This window comes from Lolium perenne, chromosome 1 (genome assembly GCF_019359855.2).
Source record: "Lolium perenne isolate Kyuss_39 chromosome 1, Kyuss_2.0, whole genome shotgun sequence".
Lineage (NCBI taxonomy): Eukaryota > Viridiplantae > Streptophyta > Magnoliopsida > Poales > Poaceae > Lolium > Lolium perenne.
In genome coordinates this window covers 238,730,964-238,752,459 of record NC_067244.2, presented here as the reverse complement: position 1 = coordinate 238,752,459, position 21,496 = coordinate 238,730,964, and the positions used below count along the sequence as shown (strand labels likewise).

Sequence of the window (21,496 nt, the reverse complement as noted above, 5' to 3'; positions counted from 1 at the left end):
TGCTAAGAACGGAACCTTTCTTGAGAAAGAATTTCTCACTAAAGAAGTGACTGGAAGAAAAGTAGAACTCGATGAGATTGATGAATCTATACTCGTTGATCAGAGTAGCGTAGTACCGGAAGTTGTACCTGTACCGCCTACACCGGCAACAGAGGAAGCTAATGATAATGATCATGAAACTTCGAACGAGGAAACTACTGAACCTCGCAGATCGACAAGGGAACGTACCACTCCTGATTGGTATGATCCTTGTCTAAATGTCATGATTGTGGATAACAATGATGAGGACCACTGCGACGTATGAAGAAGCGATGATGAGCCCAGATTCCAACAAATGGCAAGAAGCCATGAAATCCGAAATGGGATCCATGTATGATAACAAAGTATGGACTTTGGTAGACTTACCTGGTAGCCGAAAGGCTGTCGAGAATAAATGGATCTTCAAGAGAAAAACAGATGCTGATGGTAATATTACTGTCTATAAAGCTCGACTTGTCGCAAAGGGTTTCTGACAAATTCAAGGAGTTGACTACGATGAGACTTTCTCACCTGTAGCGAAGCTAAAATCTGTGAGGATTTTGTTAGCAATAGCTGCATTTTTCGATTATGAGATTTGGCAGATGGATGTCAAAACGGCGTTCCTTAATGGTGACATTGAGGAAGAGTTGTATATGGTACAACCCAAAGGTTTTGTCGATCCTAAAAATGCTGACAAAGTATGCAAACTTCAGCGTTCAATCTATGGACTGAAGCAAGCATCAAGAAGTTGGAATCGACGCTTTGATAAGGTGATCAAAGACTTCGGGTTTATACAGTGTCATGGAGAGGCCTGTATTTACAAGAAAGTGAGTGGGAGCTCTGTAGCATTCCTGATATTATATGTAGATGACATATTATTGATTGGGAATGATATAGAACTATTAAGCAGTGTAAAAGGTTATTTGAACAATAGTTTTTCAATGAAAGACCTTGGTGAAGCATCGTATATATTAGGCATCAAGATTTATAGAGATAGATCAAGACGCCTAATAGGGCTATCACAGAGTACATATCTGGACAATATTCTAAAGAAGTTTAGAATGGATGAAAGTAAGAAAGGGTTCTTACCTATGTTACCAGGCAAGGTCTTGAGTAAGACTCAAGGACCGGCAACGGCAGAAGAAAGAGAAAGGATGAGTAATATCCCCTATGCCTCGGCAGTAGGATCTATCATGTATGCCATGCTATGTACTAGACCGGATATAGCGCATCGTTAGTTTGACTAGCAGATATCAAAGTGATCCAGAATGGAACAACTGGACGACGATCAAGAATATCCTGAAGTACTTGAAAAGAACTAAGGATATGTTTCTTTGTTATGGAGGTGACCAAGAGCTCGTTGTAAACGGTTACACCGATGCAAGTTGGAACACTGATCTAGATGACTCTAAGTCACAGTCTGGGTACGTGTTTATATTGAATGGTGCTGCAGTAAGCTGGGCAAGCTCGAAGCAGTGCACGGTGGCGAAGTCTTCAACAGAATCAGAGTACATAGCAGCTTCAGAGGCTTCATGAGAAGCGGTATGGATGAAGAGGTTCATTGTAGAGCTCGGTGTGGTTCCTAGTGCATTGGACCCATTAATCATTTACTGTGATAACATGGGTGCCATCGCCAATGCACAAGAGCCAAGGTCACACAAGAGGCTGAAGCATATCAAGCTGTGTTACCACTCGATTCGCGAGTACATCGAAGATGGAGAAGTAAAGATTTGCAAAGTACACACTGATCTGAATGTAGCAGATCCGTTGACTAAAGCTCTCCCTAGGGAAAAGCATGACCAACACCAGAATGCCATGGGTGTTAGGTATATTACAATGTAATCTAGATTATTGACTCTAGTGCAAGTGGGAGACTGAAGGAGATATGCCCTAGAGGCAATAATAAAGTGGTTATTATTTATATCTTTATGTTTATGATAAATGTTTATATATCATGCTATAATTGTATTAACCGAAACATTAGTACATGTGTGATATGTAGACAAACAAATAGTCCCTAGTATGCCTCTTAACTAGCTTGTTGATTAATGGATGATTAGTTTCATAATCATGAACATTGGATGTTATTAATAACAAGGTTATGTCATTGTATGAATGATGTAATGGACACACCCAATTAAGCGTAGCATAAGATCTCGTCATTAAGTTATTTGCTATAAGCTTTCGATACATAGTTACCTAGTCCTTATGACCATGAGATCATGTAAATCACTTATACCGGAAAGGTACTTTGATTACACCAAACGCCACTGCGTAAATGGGTGGTTATAAAGGTGGGATTAAGTATCCGGAAAGTATGAGTTGAAGCATATGGATCAACAGTGGGATTTGTCCATCCCGATGACGGATAGATATACTCTGGGCCCTCTCGGTGGAATGTCATCTAATGTCTTGCAAGCATATGAATAAGTTCATAAGAGACCACATACCACAGTACGAGTAAAGAGTACTTGTCAGGAGACGAGGTTGAACAAGGTATAGAGTGATACCGAAGATCAAACCTCGGACAAGTAAAATATCGCGTGACAAAGGGAATTGGTATCGTATGTGAATGGTTCATTCGATCACTAAAGTCATCGTTGAATATGTGGGAGCCATTATGGATCTCCAGATCCCGCTATTGGTTATTGGTCGGAGTGAGTTCTCAACCATGTCCGCATAGTTCGTGAACCGTAGGGTGACACACTTAAAGTTGGATGTTGAAATGGTAGAACTTGAATATGGAATGGAGTTCGAATATTTGTTCGGAGTCCTGGATGAGATCCCGGACATCACGAGGAGTTCCGGAATGGTCCGGAGAATAAGATTCATATATAGGATGTCATTTTATGTGAATTAAAATGATGCGGAAGGTTCTATGGAAGGTTCTAGAAGGTTCTAGTAAAGTCCGGAAGAAACCACCAAGGAAGGTGGAGTCCCGGAGGGACTCCACCTCCATGGCCGGCCAACCCTAGAGGGGGAGGAGTCCCAAGTGGACTCCCCCAAGGGGGGCCGGCCACCCCCTCCATGGAAGGTGGAACTCCCACCTCTAGTGGGAGTCCTAGCTTGGGTAGGTTTCCCTATCATATGGAAGGTTTTGGGTTCGGGTCTTATTCGGAGACTTGTAGTCCAACACTTGGGGCTTCCACCTATATAATGAGGGGCCAAGGGGAGGGGGCCGGCCACCCCAAGACCACCACCTGGCCGCACCCCCCCAAGTGGCCGGCCACCCCCTCCCAAACCCTAGCCGCCCCCTCTCCTCCATAGCTCCCGCGTGCTTAAGCGAAGCTCCACCGCCACCGACACCACGCCGTCGTGCTGTCGGATTCAAGAGGAGCTACTACTTCCGCTGCCCGCTGGAACGGGAGGTGGACGTCGTCTTCATCAACAACCGAACGTGTGACCGAGTACGGAGGTGCTGCCCGTTCGTGGCGCCGGTGATCAAGATCTTCTACGCGCTTTTGCAAGCGGCAAGTGAACGTCTATCGCAGCAACAAGAGCCTCATGTTGTAGGCTTTGGAATCTATTCAAGGGTGAGACTCGATAATCCCCTCGTTGCTACCGTCTTCTAGATTGCATCTTGGCTTGGATTGCGTGTTCGCCGTAGGAAAATGTTTGTTTTCTATGCAACGTTATCCTACAATTCTAACATACGTGGTTTATAGTGGATCAATTCCCTCCCCCAATGTCACATTTGTATTACTTGGCAATAATTGGTGACTTAATAATGAATTAATGATCATTATAATCCTTTGATCATATAGCTTAAGAAGTACTGGAAGATGAAGAAACATTTAACCACTACAAAACCAGCAAAACAACATGCCAACGAAAATCTCCATATAAACACCTTATTTACTCAACAATTTTATATTAGTTTACTAAAATAAAAAAATGATATGACATTATACCTAGAAATAAACTAAAAACCCTTGTCAACACATTTGTTACACGATAAATTTATATATCCCTACCAAGATACCTAAGGATATTTACACACACGCACAAATATATAGAGAGATCTGTGTACATAATATGCAATATTTTATGTCAGCATGCATCACAAATAAATTTGTGTATATATATGGTTCTTCCTTCCTTTTTTATTAAAGATAAGAGGAGTCTATCTAAGGTATTTTCGAGGGACAATGTCGGGAAACAGAAAATAACATAATTAAGTAGAACATTTTAAATTCGGCAGAATGGTACATGTTAAAAAATGTATGCCCAATAATACCATAATTAGTACTTATCAGTATGTTTTATGGGTCGATATTTTAATTAAATAGCAATAATATATAATAGTGAAGATGGTTTGATAAAAACAGATTATAATGAAGTACAAAAGTTTTATATAAATACAATTTATGTGAATGTGCCCTATGTTCACATTTAATTTTCTCGACAATTTGTTCCTTTTTTCCGAACAAAAAGGATAAATTGGTATTCAACATAAACGAAATGGCTCAATGCCCATCCCAGTAATTCGGCATATCCTGATGAGAAAATGATGAAATGAAGCGGAAGGGCAAGCATTGCTAGGTTGTTGTAGCCTTAAAAAATTCTAGCTAGGTTGTTCCTCCTCCTCCAATGGATGGTACTTCTCAGGATTATTCATCGGCGTCAACACACATAGTTTTGTCAAAACTAACTTACTTATGTGTATATTTGTGATAAACTTGTACCATCTACACTTGACTTAGATTTATGTAAGGATTTTTAGCTAACCCCTAAAGACATGAGACCCTACTCTGTCTATGTGAGTGTTTTTTGGTTCTTTCCAAACTAACTCTAATTATTTAAAAATTGAGGAAGGAAGTAAACTTTCATATATTATACTCCCTATCACACAATACCTTGCGTTTATGCTTTCTGAAAGTCAAACTTTGCAAAGTTTGGCCGAGTATATAGAATATGAAACATATATAGTATTTAATCAATATTATTAAAATCAAAGAACCGAGTCTAGCTCACTTAGTCAGGGAAGTAGATATACAACCCAGCTGAAAGAACATGGAGCCTCCATTTGTGGTTTTAATAATTGATGATAATATCTATGGACTAATGGTTGCATTGAGTTTCTCTTATAGGTTTTGTCCATAGGCAATGCTTAAACCATATGTTGGTTTCAAGGTTGCAAGAAGAAGCAAATGAAGAAGATCGAGTGCCAAGTATGTCTTGAAGAAGAAGAAGAAGGAGCGAGTTATCATGCACATCTTCAAGACATCAACAATATGAAGAATGAAGACGGCGGAAGTGGTTTATTTTGAGGACGAACTGAAGAAGCTGGAATTCTCTCCAGGCCAGGTAATCCGGCCCCCAAGCTGGCGGATGTTCTGGCCACTGCACTCCAAGGGTTTCAAGAGGTGGTTGCTCGAGCGGAACTTTGGCCGGAAGTTTGGGCCCGGAGGTGATTTTCATCCGCCCTCTGTTCTGCACAGACCCACAACGTTTTTCTTGGCCAGAAGTTTGGCCAAAAATTGTGGTCCGGATGTGATTTACATCCGGCCTGCCCTTCACCACGAATAAGACGTGTGTGCCATCTTACAGTATAAGGGCCAGACATAATTTCCATCCGCCACCGGAAGTTGCCAATATCCGAGGGTGGCCGAATCTTCACCCCTTCTGCAGTTGCTCAGCAGGCCTGAAGTTCTGGGGGAGGGGACTTCCAGGGTAAATAAACCCAGATTATCCGCCCCCTCGGGCACTCCAACGGAACCAAGGCACGAATAACATGAAGATATGCTGAAGAAGAATCTCTCCCATCATGGTTTATGGGGAAGCAATGCACAAGACTTCATCATGCAAGCACAATCAAGAAAGGTGTTCTATCTTCAAGCAGTCAAGATCGTCATCGTAAATCTCGAGTGGAATTCGCAAGGTCAAGGTTTGTTCTTGATAGGTTTCTTCTCTTACCCGTCTCATGTTGTTGGGAGACCGGGTGTGTAGGATAGTTGGCCATTCTATCAAAAGGGCTCTCGAATGAGTCACTTGGTTGTATCGTTCGTACAGAGCTTAAACCCTTACACGCTTTGCATCATGTTTCTTGGTTGTTCTTGGTTCTTATTCATGTGAAGTTTTAGAGCTTTTGATCATCCCCATGACAAGTTCTAGCTCATCGAAAATGGATTCCGCATGTATCACTTGTTGCGTTTTCGAGTTTGAAGGTCTTATCGGTATGTCTCTTCTCATCATATTAAACCTCTCTTCATTTATTTTTGTCTTCCTTTGTTGGACTATGATGGTTCCTAGAATGATCTTGTAGAGCTTGTTGCTAGCTTCAAAACGAGCCCAAGATCATTAAAATCGAGTCCGGGTGCTTAAGTTATGGTTGTTTCAGTTTTCGGTCGGTCTCGCGGCTGGGGGGGGGGGGGGGGGCTGATTAACCGGCCCCTAGATGGATTTTTCGTCCGGCCCCTATTTCTGCAGGCTGGCAAACATGATTTTAAGGGCAGGACAGATTATCCGCCCCTGGACCCCCCAAACATCCCCCCCGCACTGCACATAACAGTTGGATTTGTGGTAACCTATTTAAGGGGCCTTTCTTCCCGAATGGTTCCCCATCCTTTTGGCAAGTTCTTGCTCAGCTTTCTATCTCCTCAATCCCTACATGATTCTTGCATATTTTAGAGGGAAAAGAGAGAGGCGATCTAGATCTACAATCCTACCAATCAAAATCCCCTTCTAGTGAGGGAAGCTTTCTAGATCTAGATCTTGGAGTCCTTTGTGGATTTCCTCCCTTTCTCTCTTCCATTGTTATTTATCTTGAGAGCTTGATATCTTTTCTCCCCCTTTCAAATCGTGTTGCATCTTTTTGACAAAAGAAAGAGGAGACCTAGATCTACTACTCTACCAATCAAATTCCTCCCTTTGTGAGGGAATCCCTAGATCTAGTTCTTGGAGAGATTTTTGGTGTTCATCCATCTTGTTGTTCTTCTTCCTTTATTCCTCCAATAGCTTTTGCAGCTTTGTTGAAATTTGCGAGTGAAGGACTTGGGCATCTTAGTGGTATTCTTGCCATTGCATTAGGTGCATCAGTTTGAGTTCTCTACGAAGATTCGTTCTCGTGAGAGTTCGTTGGTATTACCTCTTGGGTTCTTGGAACCCTGGACGGCTAGGAGGACTTTGTGGCGTTGTTGCCTTTGTGGCATATGGTAGCATTTGTGGCGTGGTAGCTTTTGTGGAGTTGTTGCCTTTGTGGCCTTGTTGTCTTTGTGGCCTTGTAGCCGTTTGTGGCGTTGTAGCCTTGGTGACCTTGTAGACGGTTGTGGCGGTGTACTTGGGAGCCTCCAATTGTTGTGGAGTTTGCCTCAAGCTTGTTGCTTGGAATTCCTCAAGCTTGTCCGGGTTCGGTGACCACCCTCAAGGGTACCTTAGTGGATCAAGGTTTTCCCTTTTGGTGGGAAGGCTCGAGGAGAATACGGTGGCCTTTGTGGCAATTGGAGTGCCTTTTGCCTCCACACCGCTTCAACGGAGAGTAGCATCCGCAAGGGTGTGAACTTCGAGAGACATCGTCGTCTCCGAGTGCCTCGGTTACTTCACAACCCGATCTTCTTTACGTATGCACTTTATTTTGTGATATCCTTCGTGCTTGATGCTCTATCCATGGACGAATTCTGGTACAATTCCTCTTACCACACCTCATTGGGCACTACTTTCAAAGCTCTTTATGGCACAGATCCCCACTATGTGATGCTACCTGCTCAAGGAAGTAAGTCTGCAGAGGCTACTGCTTTCATGCAGGACAAAGCAGCTTACTCTGATTGGCTGAAACAACAACCGCCTTGAGCACATGCTTAATATAAAATTGTTTAGTTTAGGCATTTAGCTTATCTTAAAATAGATATGTAACATGATGTACTTACACGTGCAACAAACCTCAGATGATGTGACTTCTTCACCCTCTAGGCAATTCAAAACTGGTCCCATTAGCTCGAATTTACTAATGTTAGAAAGGAAGACGAAGGTGCCAAAACAAAGCATTTGTTTCAAGCGTTGTCATGTCCTTGAGCTTCAAAGTCTCCAAAAGAGCCCTCTTGATCGAGAAGAGTAAGCACATATTGCTATCACCTTGTTGCTTATCTTGCTTAGCATAGGTTGTTGGTGCACATAGGCAAACCATAGTTTATAGGCTTTGTGCTTGACAAGTAAAACTTAGTTTTATTCCGCACTTGTTCAAGCCTCCTAGATAAAAGTTTTTAAACCGCCTATTCAACCCCCCCCCCCCCCCCCCCTCCTCTAGGCGACATCCTTGGTCTTTCAGCAGCCAATGGGTAGACACCGCTAAGGGATATACAACCCATCCAATGGGTAGATACCATGTATGTTCCATGAACTCAGTGGGTAGGCACCGCTAAGGGACAAATTATATTGTGGTTGGTAATTTAATATGTATTATATCCTAAAATGTAGTACATAAAATACTAGAAATTATATTGTATAAGAGGTGGACTCTTTGAGAAGACAATATAAGAAGATCCCTATCCTCGGATACGCGAATTGTAAGCGGCAGCACCAAAGAGCGCATAGGGAAGGGGATAGACCGTACCACAAACCCTATTTTATTTTTAAACATGGACATCCTAAAGTATTTCTCAACAAAAGGAGATCACGGCCAACACACAAATGTCATCCGCTAATGTGTTACTAGCAGCATTTGATATTTTGATGTCCCAACGAACAACATGTACTTCTCTAGAATATACATGGTGTCATCAACAAACGGCCGTCTCATCCTTAAATAAAACATTTTGTTGCTGATGAAACTGACATGTATCAATCATATCTTTTTTTTGCGGGTAATCAATCAATCTTTGTACTACATAGTATGAACATGTCGAAAAATCTTTGTACTACATAGCATCTTGTTGTTATGTGCATCCTACCTATGCAGGACGGGTGTAATATTTTCTGAGTAATAAAATCATCCATTATCGAAAAAATGAACATGTCGATGTCAGCCAAACCTCCACCCCTCAACCGACACCTTGGCGAGAGGGAGAGTGCAGCGCAAATGCTTAATTAATTTGGCGGCCATTGTAGTTAAGCTTCATCGAACTGTTAATGAAAACAAGAAAGCATGTATACACCTTGCTACTTGGAGTCCATAATCTTGTCTGCTATATCCCATAGGAACGAAACTGCACCCGTCATCTCCCTGCAACACAAACGAAGAATCAGCAAACGAGATCACATATACATATGCATCACGTAGCTAGGTAGAGGCTGTAATGAACACTTACAGATCTCTGCCTCCGATGTGTATGGAAGTCCAACACTTCTTTGAGAGCGAAATCCAAGCAGGCGAGTCTATCTTGGCATACTGTTCCTCCTCGCCCTTGGTGTGCTGTTCCCTGGAATTGGCACCCTCCTCGAGCCTCTTCGCGCTAGCCAGTGTCTCCTTGTCAAATCGACGCCCCTGATCAGACACGCAAAGCAAAGGGTCTGAAAACGTAGTGATCCCAAAACAGAGAAGGCAGAGAACGATCGCCGGCCGGCTGATCGGAGTAGCATGCATAATGCATCGGGGTTTTGCATTGAGAAGATGGTAGAATGATCAAGAAGATGATGCGAAGAGTACGCACTTTGACCTTGGTGGAGTATGAGGGGGAGCGGGTGGTGGCGGAGGAGAGGAGACGCGGAAGCCGGTGGCGGAGCGCTCCCGCGGAGCGGATCGCCGGCGACGCCATCGATCTCTTTGTGTTCCCTGGCAAAACTTACGCGCTGACGTGGAGATTTGTAACATCAGGATCCTAAAATCACGGAGGGTGAAACAGCCCGTCTGCACCCACGTCTGTTTGTTAGCCGATCCGTCTAGGTATCCTGCTAGACTCTGTCTAGGACAGGACGTACGGACCAAGGAGTCTACTCAAGACCGACTCGAGTGTTTCTTCCAGGGAACATTGATTCGAACAAACTCAATACCACATACCATGCCGCCAAAAAAAAGAAGCGCACATATTTTTTTTTTTGAAGAAACAAGATTATGCAAGCATCACCAGAGTATAATATACGATCATGTTGAGAGGAATGATGCGATACATGATAAAGGAGAAGCCTCAGTTAAGGAATCGGTGGAGTTCCTCTTATGCTACAGCGCGGAACTGTTGCCCGTCCGACAACGGGCAGATGGCAAGGGCAAAGCCAATGTTCACTGAAGAAGTCATCGCGCAACGGAGATTCACTGCTGATACAATGCCGAAAGGGTGGACTGCACCCGCAGAGGGCTGGGCGAAAAGGGGCTTTTTTTACTGAATCTGGAGATGCAGCCATCAGCGTAGTTCATAGAGACTGTAGGGGATTGGTTCTCTACACTAGCCAGGAAAGGATCTCACAGCGGCGACGTGCCACTGAGGTAGAGGCTCACGCAGTACTTGAGAGAATTGAAATCTCCACAGATTTAGTGCAAATGCCAGCCATAGTCAGTAAGACAATGAGGGGATTATACGAGCCCTGAAGAACCCATCGAGGAACCGAGTGGCTTGGTCACCAACGATTGAGGAGATCTTGTGTATTTCTCCTAACTGGATAAGGTGCAATGGCGCCATGTGAAGGGAGCAGATAATAGGGTAGCTCATGAATTATGTCAAATGGGATTCAGAACAAGGCAGCGGCACCTAATGGCTATGTACACATCTTCCAAGATTGTAATACCCTTTTCTATATAATTAATAGAGCTCTCTTTACCCTAAAAAAGATGTACTCATACCCAGATGAATCATCACAACCATGTCACCTCAGAGCGCAACAGCTTCTGCTTTCTAGCACTACACAGTCAGTATCCATGACCGGCCAAATGTTCAGGGTTGCAGCCGCAGACTACACAAAATGAACCTACAGGGCATCAAGCACCACCTTCTTCAGCGCGCACGCAGCAGGCGATTTGTCACAAGAGCCAAGGCGTCAGACTTGTTATTAGTCAAATTGATCTCACCAAAGGAAAAGACGTGCTTCACGATATCGCCCCTCTATGCCGTTCTTCTTGTCAGCGTGAGAGTCTTTCAATAAACTCAGAGCTTGCCTGCACGTTCCAGATAGTACGATCAGCAAAGCATCTGAATGCATTTCCACCAGTAAGTAATTCTTGTGGAAATAGGCCAAATAGGCAAATGAAACACAAACATTGTCCATATTATTGATGTATGTACATACGTAGTAAACAGAATTCCATGCAAATATGTGATTGGATCCATATGATTTAGAGTACAAAGACAGCATATCCTCTTCATGTTTCTTTTTTGGTAAATACAAGGCCATTTATTTGTTTGCCTTTCTGAAGTTTCGACGCGCTACGTAACTCTGTATGTACATTGCCATGCTAACTGAATCACTGAACTGATGCCACAAAATACTACTAGATATCACAACAAAGTGGACTTTTAAGAAAGCATGCGCTGAAGTAGATCAAGTAGGTTACCTTAACCCCTTCTCGATTCCAACAAAACATGGCTTCAGTTTGAGACCGTCCAGAAATGTGTCGCATGCCTTTTCGTACTCCTAAGAATGAAGAGAGAGGGGGTTGAGCGGATCCCCAAAAAGGTTTAGCCACAAGATTTAAACAAGTGCCAAATCTTGATTCTGTGTCACCTTTAGTTGCAAATGTGAGTAGCCCTGCAGCCAGCATGAATCTGCATCAGGTCTTATTGCCCTGCAAAGATGGGCATCATTTAGAGCACCCTCTCCATTTCCCAGTAGAAGCCGGCACAAACCCCTAGTGCCCAACAAGTTTGAATCAATGTTTTCCGGATCAACAAGCATAGCCTACAGCCCATAAATCAAATGATCAGTAACATATTTTCTGACGAATCTACATATAATCCTCGCATTTCTAGGACAAAAACTAGGTGAGTATATGAATGACAAACACTTAGTACCAAACAAAGAACAGCTTATATCATGAATGGCGAGATAAGTTACATACAGAGGTGTCTCTTCAAAAAGTACAAACAGTTTAAGCCAAAACTGTTCCAACAAGCAGCTAATTAACCAAGGCTGTTGATGTGTATGTCAAGAAGTGAGAAGAGTTTCTCTGTTCCCAAGCTAAAACGTTTAAACCCTATCCGAACATACAAGCAAAGATTTGGAAATACACCCAAAAAATATAAGAAAAGGCTAGGAGATTTTGTATAGCAGAGGCATAAAGAAGCAAATCATCTGCTAGGAGAATCACATTTTCCCATAATTTTCATCATTCCACGACAAACTTTAACTTCCCCTTATAGCAAGGAGTACAAATTCGAATCCTAAATTTAGCCATGAAGAACTAACAGGATATAACTTTTGATTATGTTCTCATCCTAAACGATATATCACATGGTATCAGCTCAAAAAAAAAAAATATATCACATGGTATACTATTTTTCATTTATGTTCTAATCTTTGTAGCTTACATAGATTAACAAACAAAGCCCAACATCACTCAATTCCCAAACTAAAGCCACTTTGATGAAAACGGTGATCATGATTCACCATGGTCTCAATGAAGGACCGTCTTAATTAAGGAAATATGCTCGGATGGTTTCCACACGTGGTGATAGTCATAGCACAGAGGCGTGACGAGTGTAGGTTTGTGCCAGGGACCCAAATGCTCATTGATTCCACCGTTGTGCTATCAGGCCACTGTCCAGTGCTCAGTGTTCATAGATGCAAGCAGGATCCCAAAATCACACTTACTCCACGGAGTATAGTTCATTTTGTCATTTCTATATCAAAATAAATTTGTACTATAGTCTATAAATGAAAAAAAAATTAAGACCTTACAAGACAGGCAATCACTCCAGCGATGACAAGCTCAAAAGCAACTCCATTATGCAGGCCTGTAGGTTTATCTGTGCTGGCACAACATCAAGCCATAACTCACAAGCGTGAATACTGTAAAGGGTATAAGTGCCTGTACACTTTCAGCCATGGTTTTGAGTGTCCATGAGCAGATGAGCCTTGAGATACATATTTGTCCCTTGGCGTATGCAATACAATTAACCGATCACACTTTCACTCCTCTCCTTACATCGAGAAATACAACATTAAAAAAAAGTAGGAAAATATGATAAAGTCATGTATAGTTTGCACGAGCATGCAGAAAAATATCAGATAGTGATGTAATCCAGTGCAATTTATACAAATGAGACAACAATAATAGGGCAAAGAAATTAACTTCAGGACCACAGAAAGAGCAATAGCATACCATGTTATAGAATTCTATTGCAGCATTGAAATCCCCTTTATGCAAAGCTTTGTGTCCTTCTTCTTTCAACTCAGCTCTTGACATTTTATACAAAGGGAGATCCTGAAATTTTAAACCAAAATTAAACGACGATGAGATTGCTGACATTTATGTGCAAAGAACTTAAGGTATAGAAATGTTTTCATATTTAAGCCTAAGCGTGCTATAATTTCACTTATTTGATACAATTGCATGTTACCGACTTACCTTAAACAAGCAGAAATTCAGGTACCACATCAATCCAAAAACCCCCAAGCTAATTTGCACGGTTACATTTGCCATACATGCCCCACAGGATCTCATTGTATCCACCTTTGCTTTCGTATTTTATTTTCATGAAACTTTTATGGTGCATCACAATTTTGAATGAGACACCAAAAACAGGGAATGTCCTCTAGTGTCAAAATAGAAGTTTTATAGTTCAAAAGTGGCCAAACAAGATTTCACGAAAAATACAAGATGAACAGCCTTTACAGTATGAGAGATGAATATAAAGTTTCTTACCAAAACAGTTTCATTCAAAGATTGCCCAGCTTTTCATTTTTCTACATAAAATAAGACCCATCCCTCCTAATCCACTAATTTGTAGGAAGGTACTGAACTTTTGAATTTGAAAAAAGTTAAGAAGATATATGCAAAGTAGATGGTGATTGATAGAGCAATTCTTCTTCATAAGCTCCACCCTTTGGTTTCGGATGCTCATTGCCGCTGGAAAAAGAATAAGCATGTACTATGGAAAAAGAAGTCTTTCCTTCCATATTTTAAGTACGTTTTATTGGAACTGACATTCAAAAAATTACTTTTTCTAGTTGTATGTGGAAGACATCTATTGCCGCAAATAAATCTTTTTTTCTTCTTTATCTTGGTATTTTTACTTGGGACTACACCACATAAGTAAATATATTCTGATATGCCAATAATGTCCTTGATCATACCTCCAACTTGGGCTGTGACTTTACATGACTAATTATTCCATCAATGCTCCAATCATGTATAGCTGGAATACGAGAAGTAACTTCAAACAGGATCTCTACACCTTTGCGTGTACCAGAATATGCCGCGTGTTGTATTGGCCTGAGACCATACTGGTAAGAAAAGACAAAGTTGAATCTCATCAATGTATTTGTAGGAGAAATAAAGTAGCAGAAATTCAGCAACATACAAAGGTGTATAAACAAGAATTTGACCAATAGTGCTCCATTCATGGCAAATAGTGGCCATAAGATGAGTTCGGCCTTATCCATAAGGCAGTATCAATGTCTCCAACAACCCAGCAACTCCCTTTCATCGTAAACTATTGGTTGTGTGCATCCTAGATGCAGAGGTCAGGAGATTAACTCATCCATTATCTAAAAAACAGGCAGCGAGTTCCTAAATAATTTTTCATTAGTTGCAATTTTAATAGTATCTTTTATTACTAGTGATATATTACCATTTATTTTTACCTTTTAATGCCATTTGGTCTGTTTGGTTTTTGTTGGGTTTCATATCTATACTACACGAACTTGCTTGGGACTAAAGTTGTTGGTGGTGGTGTTGTTGCTGCTGTTGTTTATTTTTACCTTTTCATGTCTTTTGGTTGTTGTTGTAAGTGCCAAGGTATTATGTAGAAGACATACTATATCGAGACTAAAAACTAAGACATCTTCCCCTATCACAAATTCAAATTACAATGGAGGAAAAGGCATTTAAAATTGGAAGGATAGATCAACCAAAATTATTTCTTTGAAAATTGTAGTAACTAAGAATTTTGATATGCTGTCGTTACAAGAGATTGATCTTCAAGAAAATGAAAAGGTGCTGCTTTAGAAAAAATATCAGAAGGGGTGAAATCGTAGTATTACAGTTTCATGTCACTATTACAAGTTTTCATAACTGAGTTTATATTAGTGCACCAAACCTGAATTAACTACCAGTTACATACAACTCATTATGGGACTCATGTTACCAAAGTTTAAGGATGAACAATGCTTAGTTATTTAATGTTACATCCACATGTATAAACAACCAACCACAATGTGATTAAAATATAGTACACCGGTAGAACACAAAACTTACTTCATTTCGAACATTGGGATCTGCACCAGCATCCAATAGGGGCTTGAAGATGTCAGTTAGGCCATTTATGGCAGCAGCATGCAAGGGGGTCGAACCACGAATACCATTCACGTCGGCACCAGCCTATCATATAAGAGAATCATCTCCTCTGAGTAATATTTTTCACAATTTATATGTCCACATCTTTGCTAGACTGTGGGATAGATTGCCATTTTAACGCATAAAATGGAGTGGTACCTCTAGCAGTAGGTTCACGCATTTCACTGAGTGGCTATTGATAGCAATCATGAGAGGTGAATATAAATTTTTTAGAATCCTGTTGCGCTAATAAAAGAGAAGAAAGTAATTAGCGCACCAGATTAATGAAAAATATCAGATACATAAATAAAAAATAATGGAACTATTCACAATTAGATGGAACCATGTCACTGTGACAATGAACCATAGTGACTGGGAAAAAAAAGAGAGGGCAGTTGGTGCAGCATTGCAAAAGAGAGATAAGGAAAATGTAGAACAGCAAAATACAGATGTGAGAAATGGTGAAAGCAGACAGCACAAGATTATCAAATACAACCGTGAGAAAACTACATAAAGAAACGTATAATGGAACTTACATCTGCATGGTGATCCAACAAAATCTTCATGGCGCCATCCTGCTTATGTTTAGCGGCAACATGCAACGGTGTCCCATGATAAGTAGAAAATGGATCGACAAAAGTGCCTCTAGATAGCAAGAGTTCTACTACTTCACAGTGCCCTGAATCAGACATTTGGAATGTAAATATAATTAGAAACATGAAAATTATTTTTGTTAGAAATTCTTCTATGTTCCACTTCAGTTCTTGTGTGTATCAATTGAGCTGTGACACGAACCAAAGGCATAGACCACTACATGCATGGGTGTGCAAAGATCACAGATGAACAATTTGTGATATTGCATTATGCCAAAAAAATAAATATTTATTACAGTAGTATTTTCTACTCTATTAGCACAAGTATGTAAAGCTATCTCCCAGAATTGCAATCCGTTTTGTCTCTCTTCATCCAGTAATGGCGAGAGTGCAATGCACAGGAATAATAACCAAGAGAGAGCAAGAGATAGTAGAGAATTGTACCTATCTTGGCGGCCTCATGGAGAGGAGTAAACCCTTTAATGTCGACATTCTCTGGATTGGCACCCTGATCAAGAAGATACCTGACAATATCCATGTGCCCATCTCCACAAGTAATTGCCCAAACAAGAGGTGTTCTACCTGTCAGGAACGCCGCGGAAGGAAGCGTGTGCATTTACATCAGAACAAAAAAATTAAGCTTTATGTGGATAGATTCAGGCTTCCTATATAACGGTAGCATGTTTGTGTAAAAAAAAAACTGAGAGAGCAGACAGACCGGCAGTGTCAAGAGCATCCACATTCACCCGGACATCCTCGACCAGGAACTCGCACTTCCGCCCTGCTGCTCGCGGCGGCGAGGTGCAGCGCCCCCGCGCCGTGATCTGTAACGGCTTCCACCGCCTCCGCGAGGCGGCCGCGCCCGCCATCGAGCTGCCTCGCCATCTCTGCGCGCACGTACGGGTCGATCGGCCCCCCAAATCAAATATAAAAAAGAAAATCGGGGCCGGCGCGCACACGCCAAGGACAGAACGGGGAGAGGTGGGAGAGGAGCAGAAGCGTACGCTCGAGGAGGGCGAGGTCGCCCGAGGTCGCCGCGCCGAGGAGCTGCAACTCCGGCGTCCCGTCAGCTGCAGGGAGAGGCGGAGACGGCCGAGTGAGTTACGGCTAGGGCATTGGGCGGCGGAGGGAGAGGGGGCGCTTACCGTAGGCGAATTCGTGGCTGGGCCGCGCCATGGCGGCGGAGTGGGAGCGAGTTTGAAGCGGAGGGGCGGGAGGGTTTCGTCGGAGTGGAGAAGGAGAGTGGGGAGTGGAATGGAAGGGAGCCGGATCCAGCCGCTGCAACTGGGCCCCCCTATCTGACATCCAAAGCTCATCACGGAGACGATATCTACACTACTTAAAAAGGAGGAACTTGTTCCGTATTCTGCCGATACGTTTCGTCGTTCGTCGTTCGCTTGGTGGATCAATCGCCCCGCTTCGTCTGTCGCCTTCTTATGGGCCTGGCCCAGTTTCATGTACTACTCGGTTACTTTTTCCCTCTTCCTACCAGCGAGAGAACACAAAATAGAATCACCTCTAGGTTTTCCCCACATCCGTTCGGTCGATCTCCGACGGCCTCCGACGGCCGCCTACCACCTCCGACGGGAGGAATGGAACCCCCGGGTTCCTCCCGACGTTGCAGCTGTAGGTCGTATACGGCGGCATCACCAGGTCAACGTCGACATGGTCCGTCCAGCTCCTCCCCTGTGATCTCACCTGAAGGAATGTCCTGCCCTGTATGCGGTGGCCAGCGGGAAGGGAGTAGCCACCCTCGTCGTCCTCGACCCTGCGATCTCATCCGTGCCCTCCACCTCGACGGCCAAGCCTCCTGTCCCCTCCAACCGCGGCGCTAACAAACCTGTCCAAGGACATGCCAAATGAAGCCATGGATAGCCCGCATCCAGCCATGGAGGATTTGGATCAGGCATGTTTTTTGTGTATTAATTCCCTTTCTTGTTCATGGTTGTGGTAGGTTTTTATGTACTCCTTTGCTTCCGACTTGCTTCCGTGATTGCCTTTTGATCTGAATCATGTATGAAAATTTTGGTTGATTTTTCTGTGATTAGGGTATGAATTAGAGTACATGAACAAAGAAGGGCCATAGCAGCCAGCGGAGGGAAGAGTGGTGTCCACCAGGCATGGAGGCAGCCGACGCATCCGATATTTCAATTGTGTGCTAGCTACGGATCCTAGAAGAGAAGGGGAGGTCAGCCCAGTGCTCCATTGTCATTTCTATCTCACCACCGATCCGATCCTAGCAAGGGAGACATCCAAGTGATTTCCATCCACGAGCCATCCAAGCATGGGTCTGATGCTAGCTAGGTGAATTGTGTTTGGAAATTAATGGGGTCGTCGACGAGCATGTGAAAACAGACACGGGTAGTGCATTCGCATGAGAAATTCCTGGTGCGTATACTATTGGCATATTGTTTTCAAAAACCACTTTGTTTGATATCTTTTCAAGACCATTAGCTCGATTGATTTGGATATACTGTTGGCATATTGTATTTTTCTTTTACGTGCTAAGCTATGGCCCATAACTATCTTATGTGATGATTAAAGTGTACTTTTGTCATCACTCGGGTAAGAGAATAGTGGCACGCACATTCGAAGCTATCTCCCATATTATTTGGCCTAGAGTTTACTGGTGCAAAATTTACCAAAATGAACCTCAATGCATATGATCCAGTCAATCCCCCTTTTTTGGAGTTATCATACATCCACTGCAACTTCTAAAAAAATATTCATATATGTATGATGTGGCCATCAGTTTCGTAGATGCAATTGGGGAACCAATTCCAAAATTCAATCTAATTATGGAAACTAAAGTGTTGGCCGCCTCTAGAACAAAGACGTGTTCATGTTTCTGCATATATCTTATCATACCAGTATATCTTGGTTAATTTGATTTTGATCTCTGTGTTACTATCAGTGCCTCCTGACTGAAATGGATATGAAGCAGAGACTCCCAAGGCACAAGATCTCATGTGTAAATACAAGTGTGTTGTGAGTATCCTATACCTTTGAATTATTTTTGTATAATTGGGATTTTCCAAAGATCTTAATATATCTACGCCATCTAAAGTAGAACAAGTCCAAGAATGATATTTTTACCTTAGGATTAGGGGTAGTACTAATATTAGAACATGCTCCTAATTTGGATAAATCTTGGACATGATTCGTGCCACCGTCATGCCTCTGAAGCTTTGATCTCACAGGGTTCATAACTAGACGATGGGTTATACTTCGCCATTAGCCTCAAGGTTTAACATTTCTATTGCAAACATAGGTCATCAGATAACCTAGGTTTAGTTTAAATTTTTGGTTACTTTGTGGTGGTATTTACAGTGTTTTTTAATGTTTCACTTTCACAGATTAGTGCACCATTTGGGTTCCAGATTATTAAATATTGTCAAATATGTTTGCATTGTGCATTTTATTATCACCTTGGTTGCGTCACAGTACAAACCAATATTAAGTGATCCTATGTATAGGTAGAGCAACTAGATTGTGTTGTTAGACGAATTATAGGGTTCAATGCAATGAAATGGGTTTGCAACCAATCCAGGTTGCTTAGTAGCGAATAAGTACTTGGTCGTTTTTTATGTTTGTAGAGAGTAATTATATGTGTGATCTCAAAGTAACTTGAGCCTTATTACTGTTCAAACATTGTTATTACCTCTGCATCTGTGGTTCAGCATCTACTGTTCGAACAATATTGTCTATCAGTGTTCAATCATACATCTGTACAGCTGCTTTATGCCAATGACATGATTTTGCAGGTTATTATGTTTAGCACTCTCACTACTTGATGTCCTCCAATATGGAGTACAAACCCGAACAATTATCTATATTAGCAAGGCCTCCATCCCTGACTGGGAAATTCATGTTTCTCTACCCATACCAAGCAGTCCTACTGAGTGTATCAAATATTGATGCAGTTCTTATTGTGGTTCCTCTTCCACTGTCCACTACGAAGTGGAGCCTGTTTTCTTCGACAAGGTAATTTTGGTGATTAACTACTTTATTATCTACACATCTATCTTTGTTGCTGATGTTGATCATGTGTTGAAGTGGGTGTTTCTCTTTCTAAGGAGAAAGAAACTTGGGATTTGAAAAGCAACGCCGAGAGGTATGAAGCAGCCAAGAAGAAAGAAGAATTAAATGCATGATTTAAGTATTTAAGATGACAATTCTGCCAAGGCTTTCAAGAGATATGAAAAGGTACGACATCAGGCTGTTGTTGGCTACACTTGTTTTTTCAACTAACTAGAATTTTTATATATGTTGTGCTTAATGCATCAAGCAATAAGCTGAAGCTAGACTACTTCTGAAGCACTTATTCCCTGTTTAACATGCAGGTGTCTCTATTGACTATCAAGTATATGGTCTATAGTAGTTTCTGGTGTTCTTCGCAAAATGGTGAAGCTTACAATGATAGCGCGTGTCACTGATGTCCTTCCACTGGAAGAAGGGCTGGATAACGGGTGGGATCAGAAGGATTCTGAGTTCTACAAGCAGCAAGCTAAGCTTCTTTTGAAGAAGTTGTCAAAGGGGCAACATGAAGCCTCGCGGATGTCAGATGAGACTGGATCGTACATTTTCCAGTATCCTGTGTCACTTGCGATCCTAGGTAATACTTTAAAATCAGAAAAGATGCTTATTTATGAATTCTACTTCATCGTGTCCATTTTATATGCTTGATCCTAGGTATCATATTAGATATGAAATGGAGTTATTACACACTCATATTCCGATATTCGTATATGCAATGAAGTTGCATCAAATTACAGTGTAGGAAGTAAATAACAGATTACCCTTAAGAAAGTGGGTCAGAGAGTCTGTGTGCACCTTATGGTCATCTTCAAAAGTTCTGAACTTTCTGGGTATATATTTGCTAGATGGGAAGACTCCTTCATGGAAATAATATATCATGATAATGGTATATAGCTGACCCTAAACATGAACAAGACAGCAAATAACAAATGATTCTCTACAAATAAATTATGAACTGTTTACCAATGATTTAGAATTCCAAGTAATAAATGATATAAGATTATAATTCATCACCTGAAAAAACAGGCCTTTGTAGCCATATTGTTATTTGCTCCAACCGATAATATACCTTTAAGATTTGGTAGAAGTGGATAGATCATCAAGACCCTTGTAAGCAGACAACATTATAGTGTGACACTACAATCCTATTTTAGAGCTAGAAATGGAAGGGTATGCGAACATTATGAGACACTTTGGACATATTTATCCACATCAATTATTTACAAACAATAGCCATGTCATACCTTCACAATGGCCACAACAGCACAATCTTGACGACATTTCAGCATATTCAGGAAAATCACTTTTGCCTTTTATATGCTGAATCCTCTTATCTTGCATAAGTGAAGGTAGCAGTTAGTTCAAGTTCATCTTCAAGGAAAAATCAGAATACATCTAACTTCTTACCAGTTGAGGTGTAAAATATCTCCCAGTTATTTAGACAAAGCATACAAAATAGTTTCTGGACAACTGATAAAGTTTGCATACC

At 41.7% G+C, this 21,496-nt stretch overlaps 2 protein-coding genes and 1 long non-coding RNA gene across 3 annotated transcripts; 1 reads left to right on the top strand and 2 right to left on the bottom strand.

Moving 5' to 3' along the window:
• Positions 1 to 8,512: 8,512 nt before the first annotated feature.
• LOC127324806 (uncharacterized) lies at positions 8,513 to 10,435 on the bottom strand. The gene is made up of 3 exons (XM_051352262.2): positions 9,603 to 10,435; positions 9,261 to 9,436; positions 8,513 to 9,175 (listed from the first exon to the last, which is right to left on the bottom strand). The coding sequence occupies exons 1-3, from the start codon at positions 9,705 to 9,707 to the stop codon at positions 9,112 to 9,114; spliced, it is 345 nt and encodes a 114-aa protein (XP_051208222.1). The 5' UTR covers positions 9,708 to 10,435; the 3' UTR covers positions 8,513 to 9,111.
• A 224-nt stretch (positions 10,436 to 10,659) lies between these two features.
• Positions 10,660 to 17,265, bottom strand: LOC127324790 (E3 ubiquitin-protein ligase KEG). The gene is made up of 12 exons (XM_051352261.2): positions 17,115 to 17,265; positions 16,974 to 17,039; positions 16,688 to 16,856; positions 16,414 to 16,551; positions 15,913 to 16,055; positions 15,536 to 15,622; positions 15,299 to 15,421; positions 14,176 to 14,325; positions 13,202 to 13,303; positions 11,605 to 11,778; positions 11,435 to 11,514; positions 10,660 to 11,038 (listed from the first exon to the last, which is right to left on the bottom strand). Exons 3-12 carry the CDS (start codon positions 16,836 to 16,838, stop codon positions 10,948 to 10,950), a joined length of 1,239 nt encoding a protein of 412 aa, XP_051208221.1. The 5' UTR covers positions 16,839 to 16,856; positions 16,974 to 17,039; positions 17,115 to 17,265; the 3' UTR covers positions 10,660 to 10,947.
• A 771-nt stretch (positions 17,266 to 18,036) lies between these two features.
• LOC127318631 (uncharacterized) lies at positions 18,037 to 21,277 on the top strand. Its single transcript, XR_007862059.2, has 5 exons — positions 18,037 to 18,357; positions 18,884 to 18,957; positions 19,734 to 19,953; positions 20,046 to 20,175; positions 20,313 to 21,277. It is a non-coding gene; the product is annotated as an uncharacterized lncRNA (long non-coding RNA).
• The last annotated feature ends 219 nt before the right edge of the window (positions 21,278 to 21,496 follow it).

Bases quoted from the DNA above. Each gene is read 5' to 3' on its own strand.
- LOC127324806 (XM_051352262.2), bottom strand. From the start codon at position 9,707: ATGGCGTCGCCGGCGATCCGCTCCGCGGGAGCGCTCCGCCACCGGCTT. The intron at 9,437-9,602 runs GTGCGTACTCTT...GTGTCTGATCAG, and splicing joins CATACTCCACCAAGGTCAAA to GGGCGTCGATTTGACAAGGA. The intron at 9,176-9,260 runs GTAAGTGTTCAT...TTTGTGTTGCAG, and splicing joins CACATCGGAGGCAGAGATCT to GGAGATGACGGGTGCAGTTT.
- LOC127324790 (XM_051352261.2), bottom strand. From the start codon at position 16,838: ATGGCGGGCGCGGCCGCCTCGCGGAGGCGGTGGAAGCCGTTACAGATC. The intron at 13,304-14,175 runs GTATGATCAAGG...TTAAAATTTCAG, and splicing joins AGTCACAGCCCAAGTTGGAG to GATCTCCCTTTGTATAAAAT. The intron at 11,515-11,604 runs GTGACACAGAAT...CTTCATTCTTAG, and splicing joins ACTCACATTTGCAACTAAAG to GAGTACGAAAAGGCATGCGA.